This window comes from Rhinopithecus roxellana, chromosome 3 (assembly GCF_007565055.1).
Source record: "Rhinopithecus roxellana isolate Shanxi Qingling chromosome 3, ASM756505v1, whole genome shotgun sequence".
Lineage (NCBI taxonomy): Eukaryota > Metazoa > Chordata > Mammalia > Primates > Cercopithecidae > Rhinopithecus > Rhinopithecus roxellana.
In genome coordinates this window covers 23,148,454-23,172,516 of record NC_044551.1, presented here as the reverse complement: position 1 = coordinate 23,172,516, position 24,063 = coordinate 23,148,454, and the positions used below count along the sequence as shown (strand labels likewise).

The following is a 24,063-nucleotide window of genomic DNA, read 5'->3' as shown; positions in this document are numbered from 1 at the left end:
CTCCCATGTATTCAGGGTGCAGGCAGCTTTTATATAGCTTAATATTTTCTCAGTAAAAATCTTTCAACATTTCCTGCTAACATTTGTTTTAGATATTGTGCAGGTTTCTTCAGTAGCTATTGCTTGCAGGACTGTTATCTTCTCCTTACCATGTTTACATGGCTATTCCTTTACAAAAGGACACTTTCTCTTCCACAGCTGCTAATCTGCCACAGCTGAGAGCCTTAATGGGTAGATAATCAAAGTCACTCCTATAGGGCACTGGGACATGATTACATGAGAAACTATTGAAAACCATACAGAAGGTCTACCATTATTGGCTCTTAAATGACAAGAGTCTGAGTTCATATATGCGGTTTAAACCAAAGTTGCACTGGGGAAGAAAAGGCTATTATTTGGGCACTAGAAGCATTTTACTTCTTCCAGGAGTAAACTTCAAACACTCTGTTTATAAAGAAATTATCATCAGAATAAACAGACAGCTTACAGAATGGGAGATAATATTTGCAAACTATGCATCTGACAAAGGTCTAATTTCCAGAATGAATAAGGAACTAAAACAAATTAACAAGAATAAAACACCCTATTAAAGAGTGGGCAAAGAACAGGAACGGACACTTCTGAGAAGACCTGTAAGTTCCCAAAAAGCATATGAAAAAATGTTCAATATCATTAATCATCAGAGAAATGCAAATCAGAACCACAATGAGATACCATCTCACCCCAGTCAGAATGGCTTTTGTTTAAAAGTTAAAAAATAACAGATGTTGGCGAGGCTATGAAGAAAAGGGAATGCTTATACACAGTTGGTAGGAATGTAAATTAGTTCAGCCAATGTGGAAAGCAGTTTGGAGCTTTCTCAAGAAGGAAAAATAGAAGTACCATTTGACTCAGCAATCTTATTACAGGGGATATGCTCAAAGAAAAAAATTAGTTCTACCAAAAAGACCAGTGGACTGATATGTTTATTGCAGCACTATTTGTAATAGCAAAGGGAAGGAATCGGTCTAGGTGCTCATCAATGGTAGATTGGATAAAGAAAATGTGGCACATATATGCCATGAAATACTGCACAGCCATTAAAAAGAATGAAATCATGCCCTTACCCTTTTCAGCAACAAGGATACATCTAGAGGCCATTATCCTAAGTGAATTAACACAGAAACTGCAAACAAAATATTGCATGTCCCAGTGGGAGCTAAACCTTAGGTATACAGGGACACAAAGATAGAAACAATAGACACTGGGGACTCCAAAAGGAGGAAGAAGGGGAAAGAAGTGGGGGAGGGCTGAAAACCTTCTTATTGAGTACTATGTTCACCATCTGGGTGATATGATCAACAGAAGCCTAACTCTCAGCATCATGCAATATACTCCTGTAATAAAACTGCAAACATACCCCCTAATTTATTATTTGGATGTGTGTCCCTGCCCAAGTCGCAAGTGGAATTGTAATCCCCAGTGTTGGAAGTGGGGCCTGGTGGGAGGTGATTGGATGATGGGGGCAGAGTTCTCATGAATGGGTTAGCACCATCCCCCCTTGGTACTGTTTAGTGAGTGAGTTCTCTTGAGAGCTAGTTGTTTAAAAGCGTGTGTCATGTATCCCCCACCTCCCTTCATCCTCCTGCTCCAACCACGTAAGATGTGCCTGCTTCCCCTTTGCCTTCAACTATGATTGAAAGTTACCTGAGGCCTCTCCAGTAGCTGACCAGATGCTGCCATGCTTTCTGTACAGCCTAGAGAACACTGAACCAATTAAACCTATCTTCCTTTTAAGGTACCCATTCTCAGGTATTTCTTTATAGCAGTGTGAGAACACACCAACACACCAACCCCCCCAATCTAAAATTAAAATAAAACTAAATCTGTGTATTGTTTGGGCACCTGATGTGTGCCTCAAAGAATATCATTTAGTTTATTATCATTAATTTTATTACAAGACTACTATATGTAGTCTTTCTATATTTGTGTTTTCTTTCCTCAATATTGGTATAACATTTAATTCACACTGTTGCTTACAGCTGTAGCAAATTTCTTTTCGGGACTATTTAATATTCTACAGTGTGAATGCATTGTCCTGTTGATATCTGAATTGTCTCAAGTTTGCTCTTATGAACAGACACTTGAATATTCTTAACTCCTAGAAAGATGAACTACACCTCTATGAATATATTGGTGGATCATAGAGTATATAAATTTTCAATTTTCTATAGAAAATCCAGAAAATTGCCAGTGTATTTCAAATACACTTTAAATATATTTATGCTGAATTATATTCATATCAGCTATCCATAAGAGATCACATGAATGCAAATTATCCCTAAGAGTTGAGATTTGTATGCTTCATAATTTAACATAATATTTAACAGAATCCAAATAATAGATGTTCAGTGCCCAATATTTTAGACAGGCAGTCTACATTCCAAAGTATTCTTTACTGTTTAGATCTTACAGCAGAAATTTCACGTTTCAGTTTCATCACTATTTAAAATCAAATTTTAAACATGTTAACAGAAATTTTGAATTTGTCTCATTGATTATATTCAACTTTTGAAAACGTCGACACAAAATGTTGTATTTGATTTTTTTTAAAATGTGTTTTGGGTTCTGTCAGTTTCACGACTATGCCAAATGTCATGTTGAGGTCCGAAGGAAGTGGGTGGGTGAGCAGAAAAAACACTCGGGGGCGGTAGGCAGGTGAACGATGATTTTATTCAGCAGCAGCTCTCATCAACAGCTTTATCACACTGCCGGGTCTCAGCTGCTTAGTCCAGCGCCCACACACAGCTGCGCAGCCAGCTCTCCCTTACCTTCAGGGTCAGCAGCTTAACTCTTACTCTCACTGGGCACAAGCGAGTTGAGCTGTGTCCTGGCTCCCCTCTGTCTGTCTTCAAAGACGGACAGATTTGGTGTTCTCTCTTTGGATGCAAGAGCACCTGTACAAGAGCCATGTCCAGCCATGTTGAGTCAAGCTCAGCACCAAGAGCCCCTATACAGTATTAGCAGGGCAATTATATCTTCTGCAGACAGTAATGGCCCAGAGCCAAGTATGAACTTACACAAACAGGTTATATAACAAGTGGAGGCATGCGCCTGTGCGCCAAACTCGCTGAGTCCTGAAGACTTGGATATCCACCTCAGCCTATTTTTTGACCAAAACACATACATGTACTTTACAGGTTCTGTGAGAAAATTTATATTTGTGCTCACACTTAACCTGAAAACAGCCAATGGAATTTAATAGAAAACTTTTGAAACATTTTGCCGAATATTATTAATATCTATGAGGAATCTACCCAAAAAAAGTCATGCTCTAATAAAGTTCTTGGCTGGCATGGCATTGTCCACGCTTTTTGAAAGATACTGTTTGAATACACTTTAATTTTCAAAACTTTCATATGGTGCACCATTTCTGCAATAATAACTGCTATTCTTTTCACAGCTATAGAAGATACTCTTTATTTTTGCCAAAATATTATATTCATCTGATATGGTTTTGTTGTATCCTCACCTAAAATGCCATCTTGAATTGTAATCCCCGTAATCTCCACATGTCAAGGGAGAGAACAGGTGGAGATAACTGAATCATGGGCAGTTTTTCCCATGCTGTTCTTGTGATAGTGAGTGAGTTCTTTCAAGATCTGATAGTTTTTTTGTGTGTTTTGTTTTGTTTTTGTTTTTGTTTTGAGATAGAGTTTCGTTCTTGTTGCCCAGGTTGGAGTGCAATGGCACGATACTGGCTACTGGCTCACTGCAACCTCTGCTTCCCAGGTTCAAGTGATTCTCCTGCCTCAGCCTCCCCAGTAGCTGGGATTACAGGCACGCACCACCATGCTTGGCTAATTTTGTATTTTTACTAGAGACGGGGTTTCACCATGTTGGTCAGTCTGGTCTCGAACTCCTGACCTCAAGTGATCCACCCACTTTGACCTCCCAAAGTCCTGGGATTACAGGTGTGAGCCACAGCACCCAGCCCAAAATCTGATGGCTTTATAAGGGGCTTCCCCCTTCATTCTGCAATCACTCCCTCCTACCACCCTGTGAAGAAGGTGCCTGCTTCTCCCTTGACTTTCACCATGATTGTAAGTTTCCTGAGGCCTCCCCTGCAATGAGGAACTGTGAGTCAATAAAACATCTTTCCTTTGTAAATTACCAGTCTCTGGTGTTTCTTCGTAGCGTGTAAAAATGGACTAATACATCATCAATGTATTAAAATTAAACAACTGGAGCTTGTTCTGCTATTGTTTTTGTATCATGTGTTTTTATAAAAGTATATGCAGGCTGCTTGTATTTAACTTGAGGAGACTATCACACTAAAACAAGCAAAGTGGGTGAGTGAGATTCCCTCTTCCCAGATTACATGTGAATTTATTGTCAAGCTTTACAGAATGTCATCTCAAATCAGGTGGCCACAGAGAGGAGAAGCAGATGCCACATTGCAGTGCAGCCCTGTCTGGCCTTGGAGGCCCCGAGGGATACATGATGCATTTAGCAGTGAAACTGTTGGAGCAGGGGAAGGTTTGAAGATACCTGGGAACTTCCAAGCTCACTGCAGCATGGGGGCTTTTGACTCGGGGTTTCAGTCTTCACTGAAGAAGAACTTGCAGACACCACTCCTGCACTTCATTTAGAAGAAGGTTTGCTAACATTGGTATCTTCTGGGATCCCCAAAGGATATCCTCATTAACAGGAAAAAATAGAGCCCCATCCTGGTGTCCTTGAACACAACAGTTGATACTCATAATATTGTCTTTCCATTTTATTCCCTAATTTATAAACAAATTATTGTAACTCTTTTGTATGCCTCTCTCAGCCACAAAATCAAATAGCTTTGGAAGAGAATTGAAGAACTGCCAGTGTCAGAAATATATTTATTATAAGAAGAGAATAGGAGTCAAGGGGATGGGTTTCTAAATGAGAAAATGTTGCCCTTGTGTTAACAAATTAATGAGTATCAAACCTATAGGTACTCATGTATTTTTACTCTACCCAAGAAGACAGATTATTTTTAAATCTGGGAAATTAAGACAATATGAATAGCAACAAAAAGTACATGTAGATAAAAACTAAAGTTAGAAACATGCTCTTCAGTTGACAAAAATCAAAATATTTTTACTGAGAACTCGACTCATTCATATGCACACACACAAAAACAACGAACTGAATTTCAGAGTGTAGTGCATTGAATAGTGGCCTCCCAAAAGGTATGCTTACATCCTAATTTATTTTTAGTGTTAACTATATCCTAGGCATTATTCCAAGTAATTATGCACACACACACACGCACACACACACACACACGTACACTCCAGAGGGAGAGAGAGAATTAAAGTAATTGGCTTATATGTTTATGGGGGCTGGTATGTCTGAAATTTATAGGGCACGCTCCCAGCCTGAAAATTCAGAAAAGAGTTGATGTTCCAGTCTTGAGACTAACATCTGCAGACCAACAGTCTGGAAAATTAGGCAGAGTTTCTATGTTGCAGTCTTGAGGTATAATTTCTTCTTCTTCCAGCAACCTTTGCTCTTAAGGCCTTCAACCGATTGGATGAGGCCCACCCATATTGCAGAGGGTAATCTACTTTCTCAAAGTCTAGGAATCACATCCGAAAATAACTTCAGAGTAACATCTAGAATGGTATTTGACCAAACAACTGTGTCACCTGGCCTAGTCAAGTTAACACATATAATTAACCATCCCTGAAAGGTTAAAGGATTGCTCCCAAGGTTACACAGCTGGGAAGTGTCTGAGCTGGATTAAGCCAGAAAGATCTCCACAGATACCACCCATTCAGACACTGCGCTAACCTAGGCCATGGTTATACATTGTGTATAGGTGAATTTCCTTATTTCTGTCTTTGGAAATTAAATTTCAAATGCCAAAGAAAACATGTAAAAAGCAACACTTCATGTTAAATCCCAAAAATAAAATGTGAGCTACTTATGAACATGTATAAGGTTAAAAGAAATTCTTATTCCAACAATTTCACAGTACCGCTGGCAGCTCACTCTATACTGTGGTAAACATTTAGGTATTGACTAACCAGAAATATATTTTAAATAAAAATGATGTGATTATGTTCTAAATGGCTATGTAGAATACAGGTTTTCTTCAATTAAAGAAGTGTCAGCCTTCTGGATATAGCCAGCCAATATCCCCAGCACCCTTCATTGAATAGAGTGTCCTTTCCCTATTGTCTATTTTTGTTTGCTTTCCAGAAAATCAGTTGATTGTGGTAATGTGGCTTTATTTGGGGGTTCTCTATTCTGTTCCATTGATGTATCTATCTCTGTACAAGTACCATGTTGTTTCAGTTACCATTGCCTTATAGTATAATTTGAAGTCAGGTAATGTGATGCCTCTGGATTGAATTCCTGTCTTTCACAATCTACAGAAATGAACTCTAGATGAATTAACAACCTGAAACTATAAAAATCCTATAACAAAACTTAGGAAAAATTGTTCTGAATATCAGCCTAAACACATAATTTATAATAAAAGACCTCTAAAGCAAGTGCTACAAAAACAAAAATAGACAAGTGAGATTTGATTAAACATAAAATCTTCTGCACAGCAAAATAAATAATAAACAGAATAAACAGGCAACCTACAGAGTGGGAGAACATATTTGCAAGTTGTGCCCCCGACAAAGGACTAAAATCCAGAATCTACAAATAATTCAAATGACTCAACAAGAAGAAAACAAACAACACCATTAAAAACTGGTCAAAGGACATGAACAGAAACACAAAATAAGAAATGCAAGTGGTCAATAAATGTGAAAAAATGCTCAATATCAATAATCATCAAAGAAATACAAATTAAAACAACACTGAAATATTATTTTACATCAGACAGAATGGCTATTACTAAAAAGTCAAAAAACAACAGATGTTGACATAAATGCAGAGAAAACACTTATACTCTATTGGTAGGAATGTAAATTAGTCCAACCTCTATGGAAAGCAGTATGGAGATATCTCAAATAATTAAAAATAGAACTACCATTGGATCCAACATTTCCACTACCGGGTATCTAAACAAGGGAAAATATCATGATATAAAAAGAAATATGGATTTTTATGTTTATTGCAGCACTATTCACAATAGCAAAGTCATGGACTCAACCTATATGTCCATTAATGGTCAATTGAATAAAGAAAATGTAGAGGCCAGGTGCGGTGGCTCACACCTGTAATCCCAGCACTTTGGGAGGCCGAGGCGGGCGGATCACAAGGTCAGGAGATTGAGACCATCCTGGCTAATATGGTAAAACCCCATCTCTACCAAAAATAAAAAAAAATTAGCCAGGCGTGGTGGTGGGCACCCGTAGTCCCAGCTACTCAGGAGGCTGAGGGAGGAGAATGGTGTGAACCGGGAGGCGGAGCTTGCAGTGAGCAGAGGCTGCGCCACTGCACTCCAGCCTGGGCAACAGAGCGAGACTCTGTCTCAAAAAAAAAAAAAAGAAAAGAAAATGTAGTGTATATATACTGTGCCATATATACTATTCGTCCATAAAAATGAATGAAATCGTATATTTTTAACTGGAGGCCATTATCCTAAGTGGACTAATTCAGAAACAGAAAATCAAATATGGCATGTCCTCATTTATAAGGGGGAGCTAAACAGTGGATACACATGGATGTAAAGATGGAAATACTAGACATTGGGAACTCCAAAAAAAAAAAAAAAAAGGAAAGATTGGGGGAGGATGAGGGTTGAAAAATTACTTATTGGGTATAACATTCAAAGTCAACCCAAGGTGATGAGTGCTCTAGAAGCCTAATAATCCCCACCATTATGCAATATGCCCATATAACAAACATGCACATATACTCCCTGAATCTAAATAAAAAATAAAATATGACACAGTGAGATAAGAAAGGCTGTGTCATAGAGGAGTGTTACGTGTAGCTATTTGCAACTACCTGGGACACTGATAAGGCTGTGGGGTAAACATTTCCTGCCTCCAGTCATAGGAGTCATCTGGGATGTAATTACTGGGGTTCCTTTCTCCTTTACACATTCATGAAATAAACATGAAGTTTGAGCAATCATTTTCCTCTGGAAGAAAAACAGCTAAGAAAATAGCTGTCTGTTGCAAATAGTGCTACAATAAACATTCACATGCATGTGTCTTTATGGTGGAATGATTTATATTCCTGTGGGTATATACACAGTAATGGGATTGCTGGATCAAATGGTAGTTCTGCTATTAGCTCTTTGAGGAATCACCATACTGCTTTCCGCAGTTATTGAACTAATTTACACTCCCACCAACAGCGTATAAGTGTTCTCTTTCCTCTACAACCTCACCAGCATCTGTTATTTTTTGACTTTTTAAAAGTAGGACTAGTGTAAGATTATATCTCATTGTGGTTTCGATTTGCAAAATCAACTTAAATGCCCCTCAATGACAGATTGGATAAAGAAAATGTGGTACATATACACCATGCAATACTATGCAGCCACAAAAATGAACAAGATCATGTCTTTTGTGGAAAGATGGATGAAGCTGGAGGCCATTACCCTTAGAAAATTAGTGCAGGAACAGAAAACTAAAAGCCGCATGTTCTCACTTAAAAGTCAGAGCTAAATGATGACACACAAGGAAGGGAATAAAAATCACTAGAGCCAATTTGATGGGGGCGGTTGGGAGGAGAGAGAGGAGCAGAAAATATAATTACTGGGTATTGGGATTAATACTGGGTAATGAAGCTGTACAACAAACCCCAGCGATACGTGTTTACCTATGTAACAAATCTTCACATGTACCCCTGTACCTAAAATAAAAGTTAGGGGAAAAAAAAAGAAAGAAAATAAAATAGCTATCTGTCACAAAAACATATCTAGAAAATACCCGAGTCACTTAATGGATTTTCTATGGTAAACATTTAGGTATTGATTAACCAGAAATATATTTTAAATAAAAATGATGTGATTATGTTCTAAATCTTCCTGGATATCTGTGCACCCACATAATGATGTCTGAAGGAGATACTGGAATTAGATACCTTAGTAATTAAACCTTTGCCTTGTCTCACCTTAATAACTAAAGACATTAAATGCCAGGGAGTTCTGTGAGTTAGTGAATGTTCTAGAGATAGAGGTATTGTTACTAATCAGAAAAAATGCATAAAGAGGTTTTCCTACCTACTGCGAACAACTCACCAAAAACAAAAGCAGATTCTGTGTTAGTCATCTGGGATCTACTTGCATCTTCCTCTAAAGAATAGGACTTAGTCTTTTTATAGTGGACAACCATGAATGGACAGTTTAGAGGGGCGAATTGAATGGTAAGAAGGACCCACTATAACGTGTGCATGTGTATATACACAACTGCATATGTATATTTACATGTAAGTCACGTCACTGTACGTAATTCCCCTTTATAGGGAGAACAGTAACTCTTTCTCCTCCTCCTCCTTGTTTTGGAGAGCCTCATTACTGCGTTCTAATGGCCTCTTGGGTTCCTTGTGGGTCTCATTCCCCAGGGCCTTTGAAACGGCGCCCCACAGCTGTGCACAAGGCCATTGCCACGCAAGGACTCCATGCCCCTTCTGGAGACCCACAGGACCTGGGCTGGGATCTGTCAAAGCCCCTCTTTCTTGCCGGCTCTCCCTCCACATCTGACAATGCTTTCACAGACCAGGCCCACATCTCCACTTTCCTCCACCACCACTTGCAGGACCCCGGAATCCCCGGAATAAAACCTCCAGGGAGTCGCCGCGCAGGGGACCCCGGATTCCTGCGCCCGGGCTCAGGTCACAGAGGACTGTGTCCAGGCTGCCCTTGGAGGGGACCAGAGCCAGGGCGAGTGCAGGCCTCCAGGAAGGGGCGGGCCCAGCCCCTCAGATGCGGCAAGGGCCGCGTCCCAGGCTGCACCGCGCTTGGCCTCCCTCCTTGCTGTCCTCAGGGACGGACCCGGGTGTCCTGGGCCCTGGTCCTGCCCCGCCCTCCACGCGTCGCACCTCTGGCTTCAGGGGGAGCTCCGTGGGCCGGGATTTGGGGGTGGTGGGGGCTTCCTCTGGCCCTGGCCCTGGGGCTGCGAGACCTCCGGGGAGCCGCAGCGGGTGTAGCCCAGCTGCCGTCCCAGGGCTCAGCAGAGCTGCCTGGGTAGAAGGACGCTTAGCTCAACCCAGGGGAGCCGCCGCAGGACAGGTCCGCGCAGGACACAGGGCCCTCCCTGAGATGCGCGCCTGGACTGCAGGCCCCGGGCTGTGGCTCCATTTGGCGAGGGAACGTCTTATGCACTATCCAGGATTTGTATCTGATGTAAAGCTGGATAAGGCTCCTCCCCCATCTGGAGTCTTGCACAGGTGGAGGGAGAACGCCAACCCTCCTCTCATTGCCTATGCGCAGCGGCGACCAATTGGTGGGCTGTCGCCTCAGGTGTTTCGCTCTGTCTTCTGGATCACCCGGAGTCAGAAGAAATACGAGGAAGAAGAACTTGGAGAGGGCCTTCCTCCCCTGTGTCGCAGGCCGCTGGGGACTGACTCCCAAATTCCAGGTAAAATAATGCTCCTCCCCACATTCCTCGCCTGCTCCTGCAATTCGGTACTCCAGGAGATGATTTGGAGAGTAGAATCGAGTTTTATGTTCCTTTGGGAATTTTTTAAATAAAGTTTGTGAGTAGGCATACTATGTGCTTTTGTTTGTTTGTTTTGCTTGTTACAGTAGGACTTTAACAAGTGTTGGCGGCCAGGTGCATCATCTCTGTATCCCAAGGCCTGTCCAGAGCAGCCCAGCTTGTCTGCTGTTTGCGCTGCGACTATAAGTTTTGGGAACAGGACAAACCCACTTCACAACAGTTCTCTGAATAATACTTGAACTCTATATAATAACCTGAACTCTAGATTCTCAGAAAGAGAAAGAAGTCCTGCCTTGAGTTTGTTGTGGAATAATTTTATTCTTTTCTAAGAGCTAAAAAGGACAGATTCTATTTGCAATTGTGAAATCACCATCCAATCAGATGTCTTCTTTTTAGATTTTTCTCTTTATGTTTTGAAGTGAAAACCAGAAATCACTGGTTTTTATATTCACAATATTTTGCACCCATCACCATTAATTTCAGAATATTTTCATTACCACTTAAAGAAACCGCTTACCCATTAGCAGACTTCCTTTGCCCCTCCTCCCCCCACTGCTCAACACTAATGTGCTTTTTTCTCTACAGAATTGCCCTTTCTAGACATTCTATATAACTGAAATCATACAAACTGTGACCTATTGTGTCTGATTTCTTTTATTAAACAGAATGTTTTAAAGGTTTATCCATGTAGTAGCATATATAGAGATTCTATATATAGAATCTCAGTCTGGGGTGTCTAATCGCAGCTTTTTATGGGCGAATAGCGTTTTATCGCATGTATGTACCACATTTTGCTTATCCGTTTATCAGTTTATAATTTGGGTTGTTTCCATTTTTAGACTATTGTGAATGATGCTATGAAAATCTGTGTACAAGATTTTGTATGGGCTGTGTTCAATTATCTCATACATAGAACTGAGAGTGGAAATGATCTATTATATTGTAACTGTATGTATAACTTTCTGTGGCGTTACCAGAGTGTTTGCCAAATTATTGGTGGCTGTTGGCATCCATTGGCTTATGACCACATCACTCCAGTCACTGCTTCTGTCTTCACATCTCCTGCTTTGGTAATCTATGTGTGTGTGACCCCTTTCCGCCTCTCATAAAGATGTTTTCCATGACATTTAGTACCCATTGGGATAATTAAGGATGATCTCCTCATTTTAAAGTTCTTAATTATATCTGCATAAACTTTTCCATATAAGCTGATACTAGAACATGGACATATCTTTGGGCACAATTATCTGTGTAACATAGTGTCTGTCTAGGAATTTGTTCATTTTATCTATGTTATCAAGTTTGTTGGCCTACAACTATTCAAAATATTGCCTTATGATCTTTACAAAGATTTGAAAGTCAGTAGTAATGTTTCCTCTTTAATTCCCGATTTTAGGAATTGGAACATATCAATTGTAATCATCTTTGCCAGTTATCTTATTGCTTATGTGAAGGAGTAGATATTGGAGGGTCATTACTTTGCCATTACAGAAGTGGTTCTTACCAGCTGTTTTTTTCAATATGAGATACATTCAATTATTTTAATACAATCTCCCTTATGGATCTCAGATGAAGAGTAAAAGAGATCATTTTCTGTATGATTGTACATTACATTCACCTTTTGAACAACAGCCGGTGAAATGTTCATGGCCTGTGCTTGCAGAGGTACTATCACCTTATCACCTTTGAAAAACTTTGGAAATCTGAAAAACATACAGCTCAATATTTTTCTTCAGTTCTATCCAACAGGATAAAAATCTCAGTAATTGGTGTTTTTTTTTTTTTTTTTTTTTTTTTTTTTTTTTCTATGCCTGCTTTCTTTTCTTCTTAGCTGGGAAAGCATTTTGTCAAAATTGTTGCAAAATATCTGAATTCTGGAAAAATAGAAAATGCCATGTAATATTTTTATAACATAAAAGAAGCCAAAGTAGACTTTATATCTACAGAGACACTGTTAGAATTTCATAGGGAAAATTTTTTTTTTAATTATTATTTTTAAGTTCAGCTATTAGCAAGATATTGAATAGATATTATGACTTTCTGTACCACAGAATATATGCTTCTGTACCACTATATATGCTTTGTTTATAAAGGTTTAAATATCTGTTTTTAATCAAAATTATGGTTATTTTTCTTGTACGTAATTTATGACAATTCTTTGTGAGTAACTCATTCTGATTATTATAGGGCTAGTGATAGTTCAACACTAAAAAGTCAACTTGGAAAAATTTAGCTAATTTCAGATTTTAATTTAAAGTTAAAACTTGAGCTTATCTCACTTAATTCATTGCATCTGCACACAGAATCTCAGTCTGGGCTATCTAATCCCAGTTTGAGTCTTAGCTATTGTGTCTTCAGGATGTTAAAGCCACTTTCATAGTATATTTTATTTCAACCGGAGTTTTTTACAACTTACATGGAACTTAGCTTTATTGAGGGCAGACCTTAAACACTCTTTAAGCTGAGTTCTATTAGCTTGTGTTAACCGTATGGCTCTGGTGGCTGGCACAAAATTAACCAACCCTGAATATGTGTATGGCTTAGTCAAACTTTCGTTATTACTAAAGATTTAACACTGCTGTTTGCCATGGGGGTGTGGTTGAACAAAGTGTTTTGAGTTGCATCTGTGCGTGCTTGATACCTGCTCCTTTTGATCTGAGTGATCTAGAGGACATTTTCACTGGGGTGGGGATGCTTGCATGTGTAATCCTACTAAGAGGTAATAAAAAGGCCAGGACCAAACCTATTTGTTTATAGGATTGTGTGGACCCATCTATACATTTTCAATGTCTTGCTTTGAATGAATAAGCTACATTAACTACATGTAATTCTTTTTTTTTTTTTTTTTTTTTTTTTTTTTTTTTTTTTTTTTTTTTTTTTTTTTTCTGTTGGAGTCTCACTCTGTTGCCCAGGTTGGACAGCAGTGGCGTGATCTCCGCTCACTGCAAGCTCCACCTCCCGGGTTCACACCATTCTCCAGCCTCAGCCTCCCGAGTAGCTGGGACTACAGGCACCTGCCACCACACCTGGCTAATTTTTTTGTATTCTTAGTAAAGAAGGGGTTTCACTGTGTTAGCCAGGATGGTCTAGATCTCCTGACCTCGTGATCTGCCTGCCTCGGCCTCCCAAAGAACTGCATAGAATTCTTAAATGGAAAATTAAAATATAAGAAAGAAAGAATTAAGTACGGTTGTTAACAGTTCTGGGAATTCAGGGTCTTTAAAGTCGAAGTAGCAGAGGTTTGGCCGAGAGAATTTCTTATAATTAGAATACGGTTTATTTAGGGTATGATATATTGGGGCAGTGCTTTCACAGAATATGCTCAAGGTTTTATATTAGTATTAGGGTAGAGATTTAGTTATATTTATCACACCTAATGGAGGATTTGTTTGGTAGGAGGGTCTTAAATTTTTTTAGAAAATTACATCAATTGAGGGGGAGCTGTTGGGGTATTCATGGTTAAAATATAATTTCTGAGCTCTGACTGGGTTACTTCTTAGTCTCTTATTTTTGGGGTTTGGCAAGGGTATGTTTACCTAGGTTGATGGTAAAGTCACAGATTAGGGGAAGGAGAATTTGTGGATTTAATTGCAAATAGTTCTAGAAATTGAGCGTGCGTGCATGCATGAGCATCTATTGATTAACTGTTATGTCTTTCAAGCATGAATTAATTAACACCTTTATGGTTATTATGCCAGCCTGAAGTGTTCAATACAAGCTCAGCTTCTACAATTGATTTGGCAGGCATCAAATCTGAGTTCGTCCACAGCAGATTAGTCAGGGACCAGGCCATCACCATGCTGTGATAGCATCCCCCAAAGTTAGAAATACCAAATGCATGACAGTGCTCCCATGACTGGTTAATAGGGTGGTAGTCATTAGTCCATTGAGATGTCTTTTTTAAGGGGAACGTGTGGGCAATCTTAGTTTTATGGCCCTGAAGTAAGAACTAGATGCCAGGTATAGTTTCAGTACGGTCACCCCCAAGTGTCATGGGCCCGGAGTGAGCAGAATAGTACTCCCTAGTGGGATGATGATTTCTCGGAGTTTAGTAGATTAAGAGACCAAAAACTGACAGGAGATATCCATGTTGGTGAGGGACGTCTTGGCTAAAATGTGCTATATCTGATGAACGAATGTATGTACTATGTAATATTAAGGGTTTATAGTACGGGTCAATATCCATGTGGATTAGATTGAGTTGTACAGTCAATAATACTCGATTTATGACAGTTGATTAAGAAATTCCTAATATGTGCTTATATGTATGTGGGCTAGATTTATAATGTATTGGTATGTATGAATGTACTATGTATGATCTAGCAATTATAGTACCGTATATTATTCATGGGGACTAGCAGTAATGCACAAAGTACATAAATGCACGAATGTAATAGCGCTAATTGATTAGTAGTGACATGGTAGTCAAAGTATGTGCTGAGAAGGAATTCAGGGAATAGTTTAACTAGAATTTCAGCTTTGGGTGTTGACGGTGAAGTGGGATGCTTTTTCCTTGTGTTGTCCTGGGGAGGGGATTCTCCATTTCTGGTTTACAAGACCGGAGTATTAAAGTATACTACAAGGGCATCTTCATTTAAGTAGCTTATTTTCAATTAGGCTGGTGAGTGGTATAAGGGTGAGAAAGGTAGAGAAGTACATAAAAGATGCCATCTGCCTGATGCCAATAAAAGGGTGTTTGACTGGCTGCCCTCCAATTCATGTGAGTGTAAATAGTTCGGCCACTAAGATTCAGAATAGGCATTGACTCAACAGTCGGATTATGCTTTGTTGTTTAGACGTGTGAAATACGGGAATAACTGTTAGAAAGTGAATGGAGAATACAAGGGCCAGTACGCCTCCTAGTTTGTTAGGGATGGATCGTAAGATTGCCTGTGCAAACAAAAAGTACCACTCTGGCTTAATGTGGGGTTGGGTATTGAGGGGGTTGGCCAAAGTGTTGTTATCTGGGTCACCCAGGAGGTCAGGCCAAAATAGTACTAGAGTTATTAGAAGGAGGAGGAGAAAAATTAAACCTAAGATATCTTTGGTTGTATGGTAGGGGTGGAAGATAATTTTGTAATTTTGTCTGACGAAACCCCTGAAGAGTTATTAGATCTCGTTTCATGTAGGAATAAAAGTTGAACAGCTGCTAGGGCTGTAATGATGAAGGGTAAGATGAAATGGAAAGCAAAGAATCGTGTAAGTGTGGCTTTGTCAACTGAGAATCCACCTCATATTCATTGCACAAGGTCAGTTCGAATATTGGTCAGTTCGAATATATGGAATGGCTGATAGTAGATTTGTAATTACTGTAGTGCCTCAGAATGTCTGGCCTCGTGGGAGCACGTAGCCTATGAATGCTCTTGCCATGGTTGTGAGTAGGAGGATAATGCCGATATTTCAGGTTTCTAGAAATGTTAATGATCTATAGTATAAACCTTGGCCAGTGTGTAAGAAGAGGCAGATGAAAAATATTGAAGCACCATTAGCATGAAAATAGCAGACTATTCAGCCATAGTTTACATCTCGGCTAATATGAGTGACTGAAGAGAAGGCAGAGAAGAGAGGTGTCTGATGTGTAGTGCATGGCCAGAAACAGTTCGGTAATGATCTGGAGGGTTAGGCAGGCACTAAGTGAGCTGAAGTTTTGTCATATAGAAATGTTAGATGGTGTGGAAAGATCAATGAATGAGTAATTAATACTTTTTATTGCGGGTATGTTTTGTGGATATTGGCCATTAGTGTTTTTATAGTTGAAATACAACAATGACTTTTCATGTCATTAGTCATGGTTATAGTCCATGTGGGAATAATGGCATATACTCTATTTTTATTAAGTGTCTCTTTGGTTATAGGGTTTGTAGGTTTCTTTTCGAAACTTTCTCCTATTTACCGAGGTCTAGGGCTTATTATTAGTGGTGCTGTGGGTTGTGGTATTCTGTTGAATTTTGGTGGGGCTTTTGTGGGATAGATAGTCTTTGTGATTTATTGGGGTGGTATGATGGTTGTTTTTGGCTATACTACGGCGATGGCTACTGAGGAGCATCCTGAAACATGAGGGTGAAGTATTAACATCTGAGGAGCTTTATTATTAGGACTATTACTGGAGTTGATGCTGGTTCGGTGAGTAATTGAGCACGATGAAGTGGGGATCATGATTGATTTTAATAACATAGAGAGTTGGATGACTTTTGAGGGTGAGGGGGCAGGGTTATTGCATGAAGATTCTCTGGATGTGGCTGCCTTGTACAGTTACGGGTGCTGATTAGGGGTAGTTGCTGGTTGATCGTTGTTTGTTAGTATTTATGTTGTGATTGAAATTACTCAGGATAATAGATTAGATAATAACATGTGCCAGGTTTCAAGTAGGAATTCAAGTGCCAGTTTAGTGAATATTTTATTGATGATGATTTTATATCTAATGCAACAAAATATTGGATGATTCTTTAATACAAAAAGCTCCATTTTCAAAATAGTTTTAATATTCAGACAAAATATATTCTCAAATAGTTCCTCAAACTAGACTACAATAATATCAAAGGATGCCATGAGATCCAGCCAGTGAGGGTCACGAATGTGACTCCTTGTGACAGTGTGAGTTACTCCCACCCAGGAGGTATGTAGCAGATGCTCACTTGTAAAACTCTTACTTTTATTACTAGAGCCCACATGAGCCATGACTGAAGTCTGGGTAACTATGTACAGAAACTTCTCCTGTAGCATAAATTCCTGCAGTATTGTTTAGCCTATTTTGATTATGCATCTGCCTAACAAAATTCATCCAGGGAGCCAATGTCTGAGAAAAATACCCTGGATGTAATGAACATGAGGCCAAATTAATAGAAATGTTCACAATGAAGAGCATAATAATTTTTATAAGGAACGTATCCCAAAGTTATTGAATGCTACTGTTTCCCTTGAAGCCAGTATGACACACTAGGGTACAGAATGTGTATTTGTGAAGTTGTTACAAAAACATACATTGGACTTTAAACATTGTGCTTGGGTCCAATTTATAGCTGAAATAAGAAAACACATTCTCTGCTATGGCTGAGATTAAAAACTCTCTTTAAGCCTGTAATATAGTATAACCTAGCTACACAGGAGTTTGGACACAATAAATTATATTTGATTGGTGTTAATCCATAACTTCTTTTCCAAAAGAGTGACCAAAGTCTTATAATCACAAATTCTAATTGGTATTTTAAAATACGATAATGATTTATATTCCTTTGGTATATACCCAATAACAAGACTGCTGGGCCAAATGGTAGCTCTAAGTTCCTTGAGAAATCACCAAACTGCTTTCCACAGTGGCCGAGTGGCAATATTCACAATAGCAAAGAACATGGAATCAATGTAAATGCCCATCAGTGGTAAACCAGATAAAGAAAATGTGGTACATATATACCCAGGAACACTGCATAGCTGAAAAACAAATGAGATAATGTATTTTGCAGCAACTTGGATGAGCTGGAGGCCATTATCCTAAGCAAACTAATGCAGGAACAGAAAACCAAAGACTGCATATGCTCACTTGTAAATGGGAGCTAAATATTGAGTACATATGGACACAAAGAAGGGAACAATGGATACCGGACCTAATTGAGGGTGGAGGGTAGGAGGAGGGTGAGGATTGAAAAACTATCTATTGGGTACTATGTTTATTACTCGGGTGATGAAATAATATGTCCAACAAACCTCCATGACATGCAGTTTATCTATAGAACCAACCTGCATATGTACCCCTCACAACTGAAAGTTTAGAAATAGAATATACAATACAATACAATACAATACAATACAGTACAATGTGTTTTTTTCAACTGGAGGTTCTTTAGCACATGGTAGAATTTTCTTTCTTTCTTTTTTTTTTTTTATTATACTTTAAGTTCTAGGGTACATGTGCACAACGTGCAGGTTTGTTACATATGTATACACGTGCCATGTTGGTGTGCTGCACTCATTAACTCCTCGTTTATATTAGGTATATCTCCTAATGCTATCCCTCCCCCTACCCCCACCCCACAACAGGCCCCGGTGTATGATGTTCCCCACCCTGTGTCTAAGAGTTCTCATTGTTCAATGAGTGAGAACATGCGGTGTTTGGTTTTCTGTCCTTGCGATAGTTTGCTGAGAATGATGGTTTCCAGCTTCATCCATGTCCCTACAAAGGACATGAACTCATCCATTTTTATGGCTGCATAGTATTCCATGGTGTATATGTGCTACATTTTCTTAATCCAGTCTATCATTGATGGACGTTTGGGTGGGTTCCAAGTCTTTGCTATTGTGAATAGTGCCGCAATAAACATATGAGCACAAGGTAGAATTTTCAATGCAGCCTGCATGCAGTGGGCCAGACTTAGCTCATCAGCGTGTTCTATGGGCTGGCATCATTCTCAGGGGCTCCTCTCCACAACCCTGTCTCTGGTCTCCATGCCCCTTACTGAGCTACACAATCTGGGGAAAAAACAAAACAAAGAAGCAAACAAAAAAACTCTATCCTTCAGAATTTCCTGTTCCACATCTGTCATGTAGAGGTAATGAAATTCAATCCTGTACTTTGTAGGACTGACAAGAGAAGCAGGTAAGATAACTTGGGAACAGGCACTTTGTAAACCCAACAACTTCTCCCCCTGAACCTTCAGGACATATGTCTTTTCCTCTGAGTCAGCACCCACTGTCTGGATTCACCATAGGGTCTCAGCAGTGGAAATGTTAGTGTTTTTCAAAAAACTGTAACCAATTTCGGATCCACATATCTCCTTCTTTCATACATAAACATATGTAGTCTTTAAAAAGCTTTAGATACATCCAACAGAAATAAATAATAATGTGTTTGGTTAGAAACAATTTGCATCTTTACAAATAGCTTTGAATTTCAATTCTTTCAAAACAACAGCGGAAACAAAAGATATTAAATATTGAAGGAAAAATTCAACTCTAATTATTTTATTTTCCTTAATATTTTCCTCAAAAGTCATTGTTGACCTCTGACTGTAGCATATATACCATCAAAAATTGTCAAATTTATCTTTACTGGCACCTGTAAAACTTATACTTTACAATCAAAGTTCTCCATATTAACGTGAATTAAATTTCTTCAGTTACCTGACATTTAATATACAATGTGAAACAGAATGAACACGAGAAGCGCTTGGGTCTACTGTATGCATTCTATGTTCAGAGTCCATCTGCACTGCTGACTGGCTGAGCCATCCTGAGCAAGTCACCCAACCTTTCTGTGACGTTCTCTCAGCTGGATCATGGGGCCTATGCTGGTTCACTTTAGGTGTGAACTTGACTGGATTAAGGAATACCTAGAGAACTGGCAAAGCATGACTTGTGTGTGTGTGTGTGTGTGTGTGTGTGTGTGTGTGGTGTGTGACATGTTTCCAGAGGAGATTGACACGTAAGTCAGTGGACTAAGCGGGGAAGATACGAAGATACACTCTCATTGTGGGCAGGTACCATACAATCAGCTGGGTCACGGGGCCTGTGCTGGCTCACTTTAGGTGTGAACTTGACTGGATTAAGGAATACCTAGAGAACTGGCAAAGTATGACTTGTGTGTGTGTATGTGTGTGTGTGTGTGTCTATGTGTGTGTATTTGTGTGTGTGTGTGGTGTGTGTGTGTGGTGTGACATGTTTCCAGAGGAGATTGACACGTAAGTCAGTGGACTAAGCAGGAAAGATACACTCTCAGTGTGGGCAGGTACCACACAATCAGCTGAGGAACCCAAATAGAACAGAAAATGAGAGAAGAATTCTCTGTCTCTCTCCTGAAGCTGAGATACTCTCCTTATCTTCGACTCTAGGTTTTACAGCCTGTGGACTCTGGGATTTATACCAGTGGCCCCCTGGATCCTCAGGCCTTCAGTCTCAGAATGAGCATTATGCCACTGGCTTCCCTGGTTCTGAGACTTTCAGACTTAGACTGGGCCACGCTGTTGGTGTCCCTGGTTCTCCAGCTTGCAGATGGCCCACCATGAACTTCCCAGCTATAACTGTGTGTGCCAGTTACTCTAATAAACCCCCACTCTATCTATCTATCTATCTATCTATCTATCTATCTATCTATCCATCTATCTATCTATCTATCTATCTATCTATCTATCTATCTATCTATCATCTAGCTCTCTAATCATCCAATCATTCTATTGGTTCTGTCTTTCTGGAGAACTCTGTCTAATACAAGGCACTCTGCAGGCTGAATGAGTCAATATACCTGAAGCCTTTGGTCTGGGCTACTTTTGGAAAGCACAGGACACATGTTATTCAGATGAGTCTCTGGGGAGCTTATCCCCACCCACCCAATGCTCCTATTCTTATCTGCACATTAATCCTGAACACATGAACTTTCACAATATGTTCACCTTTTTCTATCCTTTTCAAGACTCAGGGCTTCATGAGTGGGGACTTTGAGTTTCTTCCCTTTGTCCTCACTCCATGTTGTGCAAAAAAAAAAAAAAGTTCAGCAAAAGGTTATTTAACAAATGACTGAATGAGTGAGGTGGTACCAGTTGAAACTTTCGATAGTCCCATAATCAAGAACAAACTTGTGGACCTAACGTTAAAAGTCCTCCACAATCTCTCTGCAGCCCACCATACAAGCCAGGCTGTGCCAATGAGACTTACCAACATTTAGTTTCATGACCAACTGAACTGCTCTTAGCTCTCACAACAGGCCTCGTTTTTTCCTCTGCTTATATTTTCCTTTCATTATCTATCTTCTTCCAAAGCAGTTACTTAAATTTAGTAAAAATACATACTGAAAAGAAACAGGAATATCATAAACACAAAGTTTGAAATTATTTTCTTACAGTGTTTTAACCATGCTTGGAATTCAGAGGTCATCAGCTGATCTCTTGCTACCAACCAGGAGGACCTCCCCTCTTTTGTGTTGGGTTCTTTAGTTAGTAGATTCAGTTCATTCAGGACATCTGTGAAATTTTCTTCTAGTGTATTTCTGAGAAAATGTTCTATTACATGGTGGAAAATAGTTCTATTAAGGCTGTCTTATGCTTTCGTCTAAGTCTAACTCTGAGTAGATTGGAGTCTGTTTTTGTTTGTTTTGTGTGTTTATTTTCTGTTTGCATTCACTGTGATTGTCTCAGGTGAAAGAAACAAAACAGACTGCTTGGCTGAGCCTGCCTGAGTGTCTGGCATTTGTCTCTGCCTTCTGCTCCCAACTCCTGAACTCCAGTCACCAGCTGAGGGTTGCATGGCCCCCATGCCTTTGAAGAGAACCTCCGACTCCACCTCTTTATGCATATCAGCTGCATTCAGCCTGTGTGCTTTTGCTTAAGTCCTACTATGCACATCCCTGTCTCCCTGGAAAGAGTAGCCAAGCCCTGTACAAACAGATGGTCACCATACAGCTCAAGAAACCAGGAGACCAAAGTCTTCTCGCCTTATACGTACGTAAACAGCACAATTTTAGATCACATTTGCTAATATTTACTCACACAAAACTTTCAAAATCAAAACCACCTGTCTGCCTGTCCACACAAGTTCAAGGTCAGACTACAAGGCAAGACTCCCAACAGGAACATCAATCACTGCATAGGGATGTTGAGGAACACCATGATCTCAAGTCTGTCCACAAGGTCCTTCTCATGCCTACTTTCACAGGTTCAGTCCACCTTACTGTGTGTTCCAGAGCTGTTCTTTACTGGACTATTATTTTTAATAATTGCAACAAAATAAGATAGTATAGTTTTGGTAAATAGCCACAGTGTACACCCATCTTTTCCATGGCTTCATCTGGTCATGTGTGGTATAGGTGTACCCAGGACAGAAGACTCACTGTACACGTGGGTAGATCTGAGAGGTACTCAGACATAAATTCTCTCTTCAATTTGTATTTGATTTTTACAAACAATAAAATTCCTATTAATATCTGCATTTTTGCCTTTTAATTAACAGATTTTGTGGCAATTGTGTATGAAAAATAATATTGCACCCCAGGAAATCAGAGCTAGAATCTAAGAACAGAACAGTTGGCGTCTTGGGGTCATCTCAGAAAGTTTCCTCAGTAAATAACACTAACAATGAACTAAATACCATTTGAGAAATATATTCTTTACAATCCAATTTTATTTCATTTTTCTAAAAATGTGAAGTGAGAAACATACATGGAGACTCCTTGAATTTCAGGGCCATGAGTCACTTAATGTGGGTGCTTAGCCCCTGTCACTGAGTCTAACTCACGTGAGACATTTAGTAGAAATACTTCTATTTTAAAAATGCATTTCTTTGATGATTAGTGACCTCAAACATTGTTTTCATATACCTGTTGGCTATTTGTATATTTTATTCGAAGAAATGTCTATTCAAGTCTTTAGCCTATTTTTTAATTACTTGTTTCTTTTTCGCTTTTGAATTGTAGGAGTTTCTTATATATTTTGAATATTAATCTTTTATCAATTGCATGATTTGCAAATATTTTCTCCCTTCCATGGATTGCCTGTGCACTCAGCTGATTTTATTCCTTTGCTGTGGCGAAACTTTTTGGTTTGATGTAGTCCCACTTGTCCATTGTTGCTTTTGCTACCTGTGCTTTTTGTGTAACATCCATGAAATCATTGCCAATACCAATTTCAGAAAGCTGTTCACCTATGTTTCCTTCTAGACTGTTAGTTTCAGATCTTGTAATTAAAATCACAAAGATATTACCTCACACCTGTCAAAATGGCTATCATAGAAAAGGAGAGAGACACTAAAAGTTCACAAGTATGTGAAGAAATTGGAAGTCTTGTACACTGTTGGTGAAAATGCAAAACGATGCAGCCACTATATTAAAAAGTACAAGGATTCTTTAAAAATTTAAAAATATAATTATCACATAATGCAGTAATCCCACTTCTGAGTATTTATCCAAAAGAATAAAAGTCAGGATCTTGAAGAGATATCAGCACTCCTATGTTTATTGCAACATTATTCACAATAGTTGACCAGTGAGAACAATGTAAATATCTATCAATAGATGAATGAATAAAAAAAAGTGGTGTATATATCTATCTATATATATAGCTACAAATATATAGTTATATATACATAAATACACTGTATATATACAGTATAAAATATACTACATGTATGTGTGATGTACACACACAATGAAATATTATTCAGCCTTAAAAAAGAGAAATTCTGTAATGTGTCAATATGGATGCACCTTGTGTACTTTATGCTAAGTAAAAAATGCCAGTCACAGAAAGACAACTACTGCTTGATTCAACTTACATGAGGTAACTGAAGTAATGAAATTAGAATTAAAAAGTAGAATAAAGGTCACCAGTGCCTAGAGGTAGGGAGAAAAGGGGAGTTACTAATGAAAGGGCATAAAGTTTCAGTTAAACAAGACAAATAAGTTCTAGCTCTCTGCTATATGATGTCGTACCTGTAGTCAATAGTACTGTATTATACCCTGAAAATATGAATATTTTTATTCCAAAAACTGAGA

At 39.1% G+C, this 24,063-nt stretch overlaps 1 protein-coding gene across 1 annotated transcript in view; it reads left to right on the top strand.

Annotated features, from left to right (window-relative positions):
• Window positions 1-24,063, top strand: part of LOC115896341 (splicing factor, proline- and glutamine-rich-like) — a 148,468-nt gene that overhangs the window by 7,427 nt on the left and 116,978 nt on the right. The window contains exon 2 of the mRNA XM_030926655.1: window positions 9,649-10,511. Coding sequence (XP_030782515.1) covers window positions 9,649-10,511 — 863 coding nt within the window. The remainder of the gene's footprint in view (window positions 1-9,648; window positions 10,512-24,063) is intronic.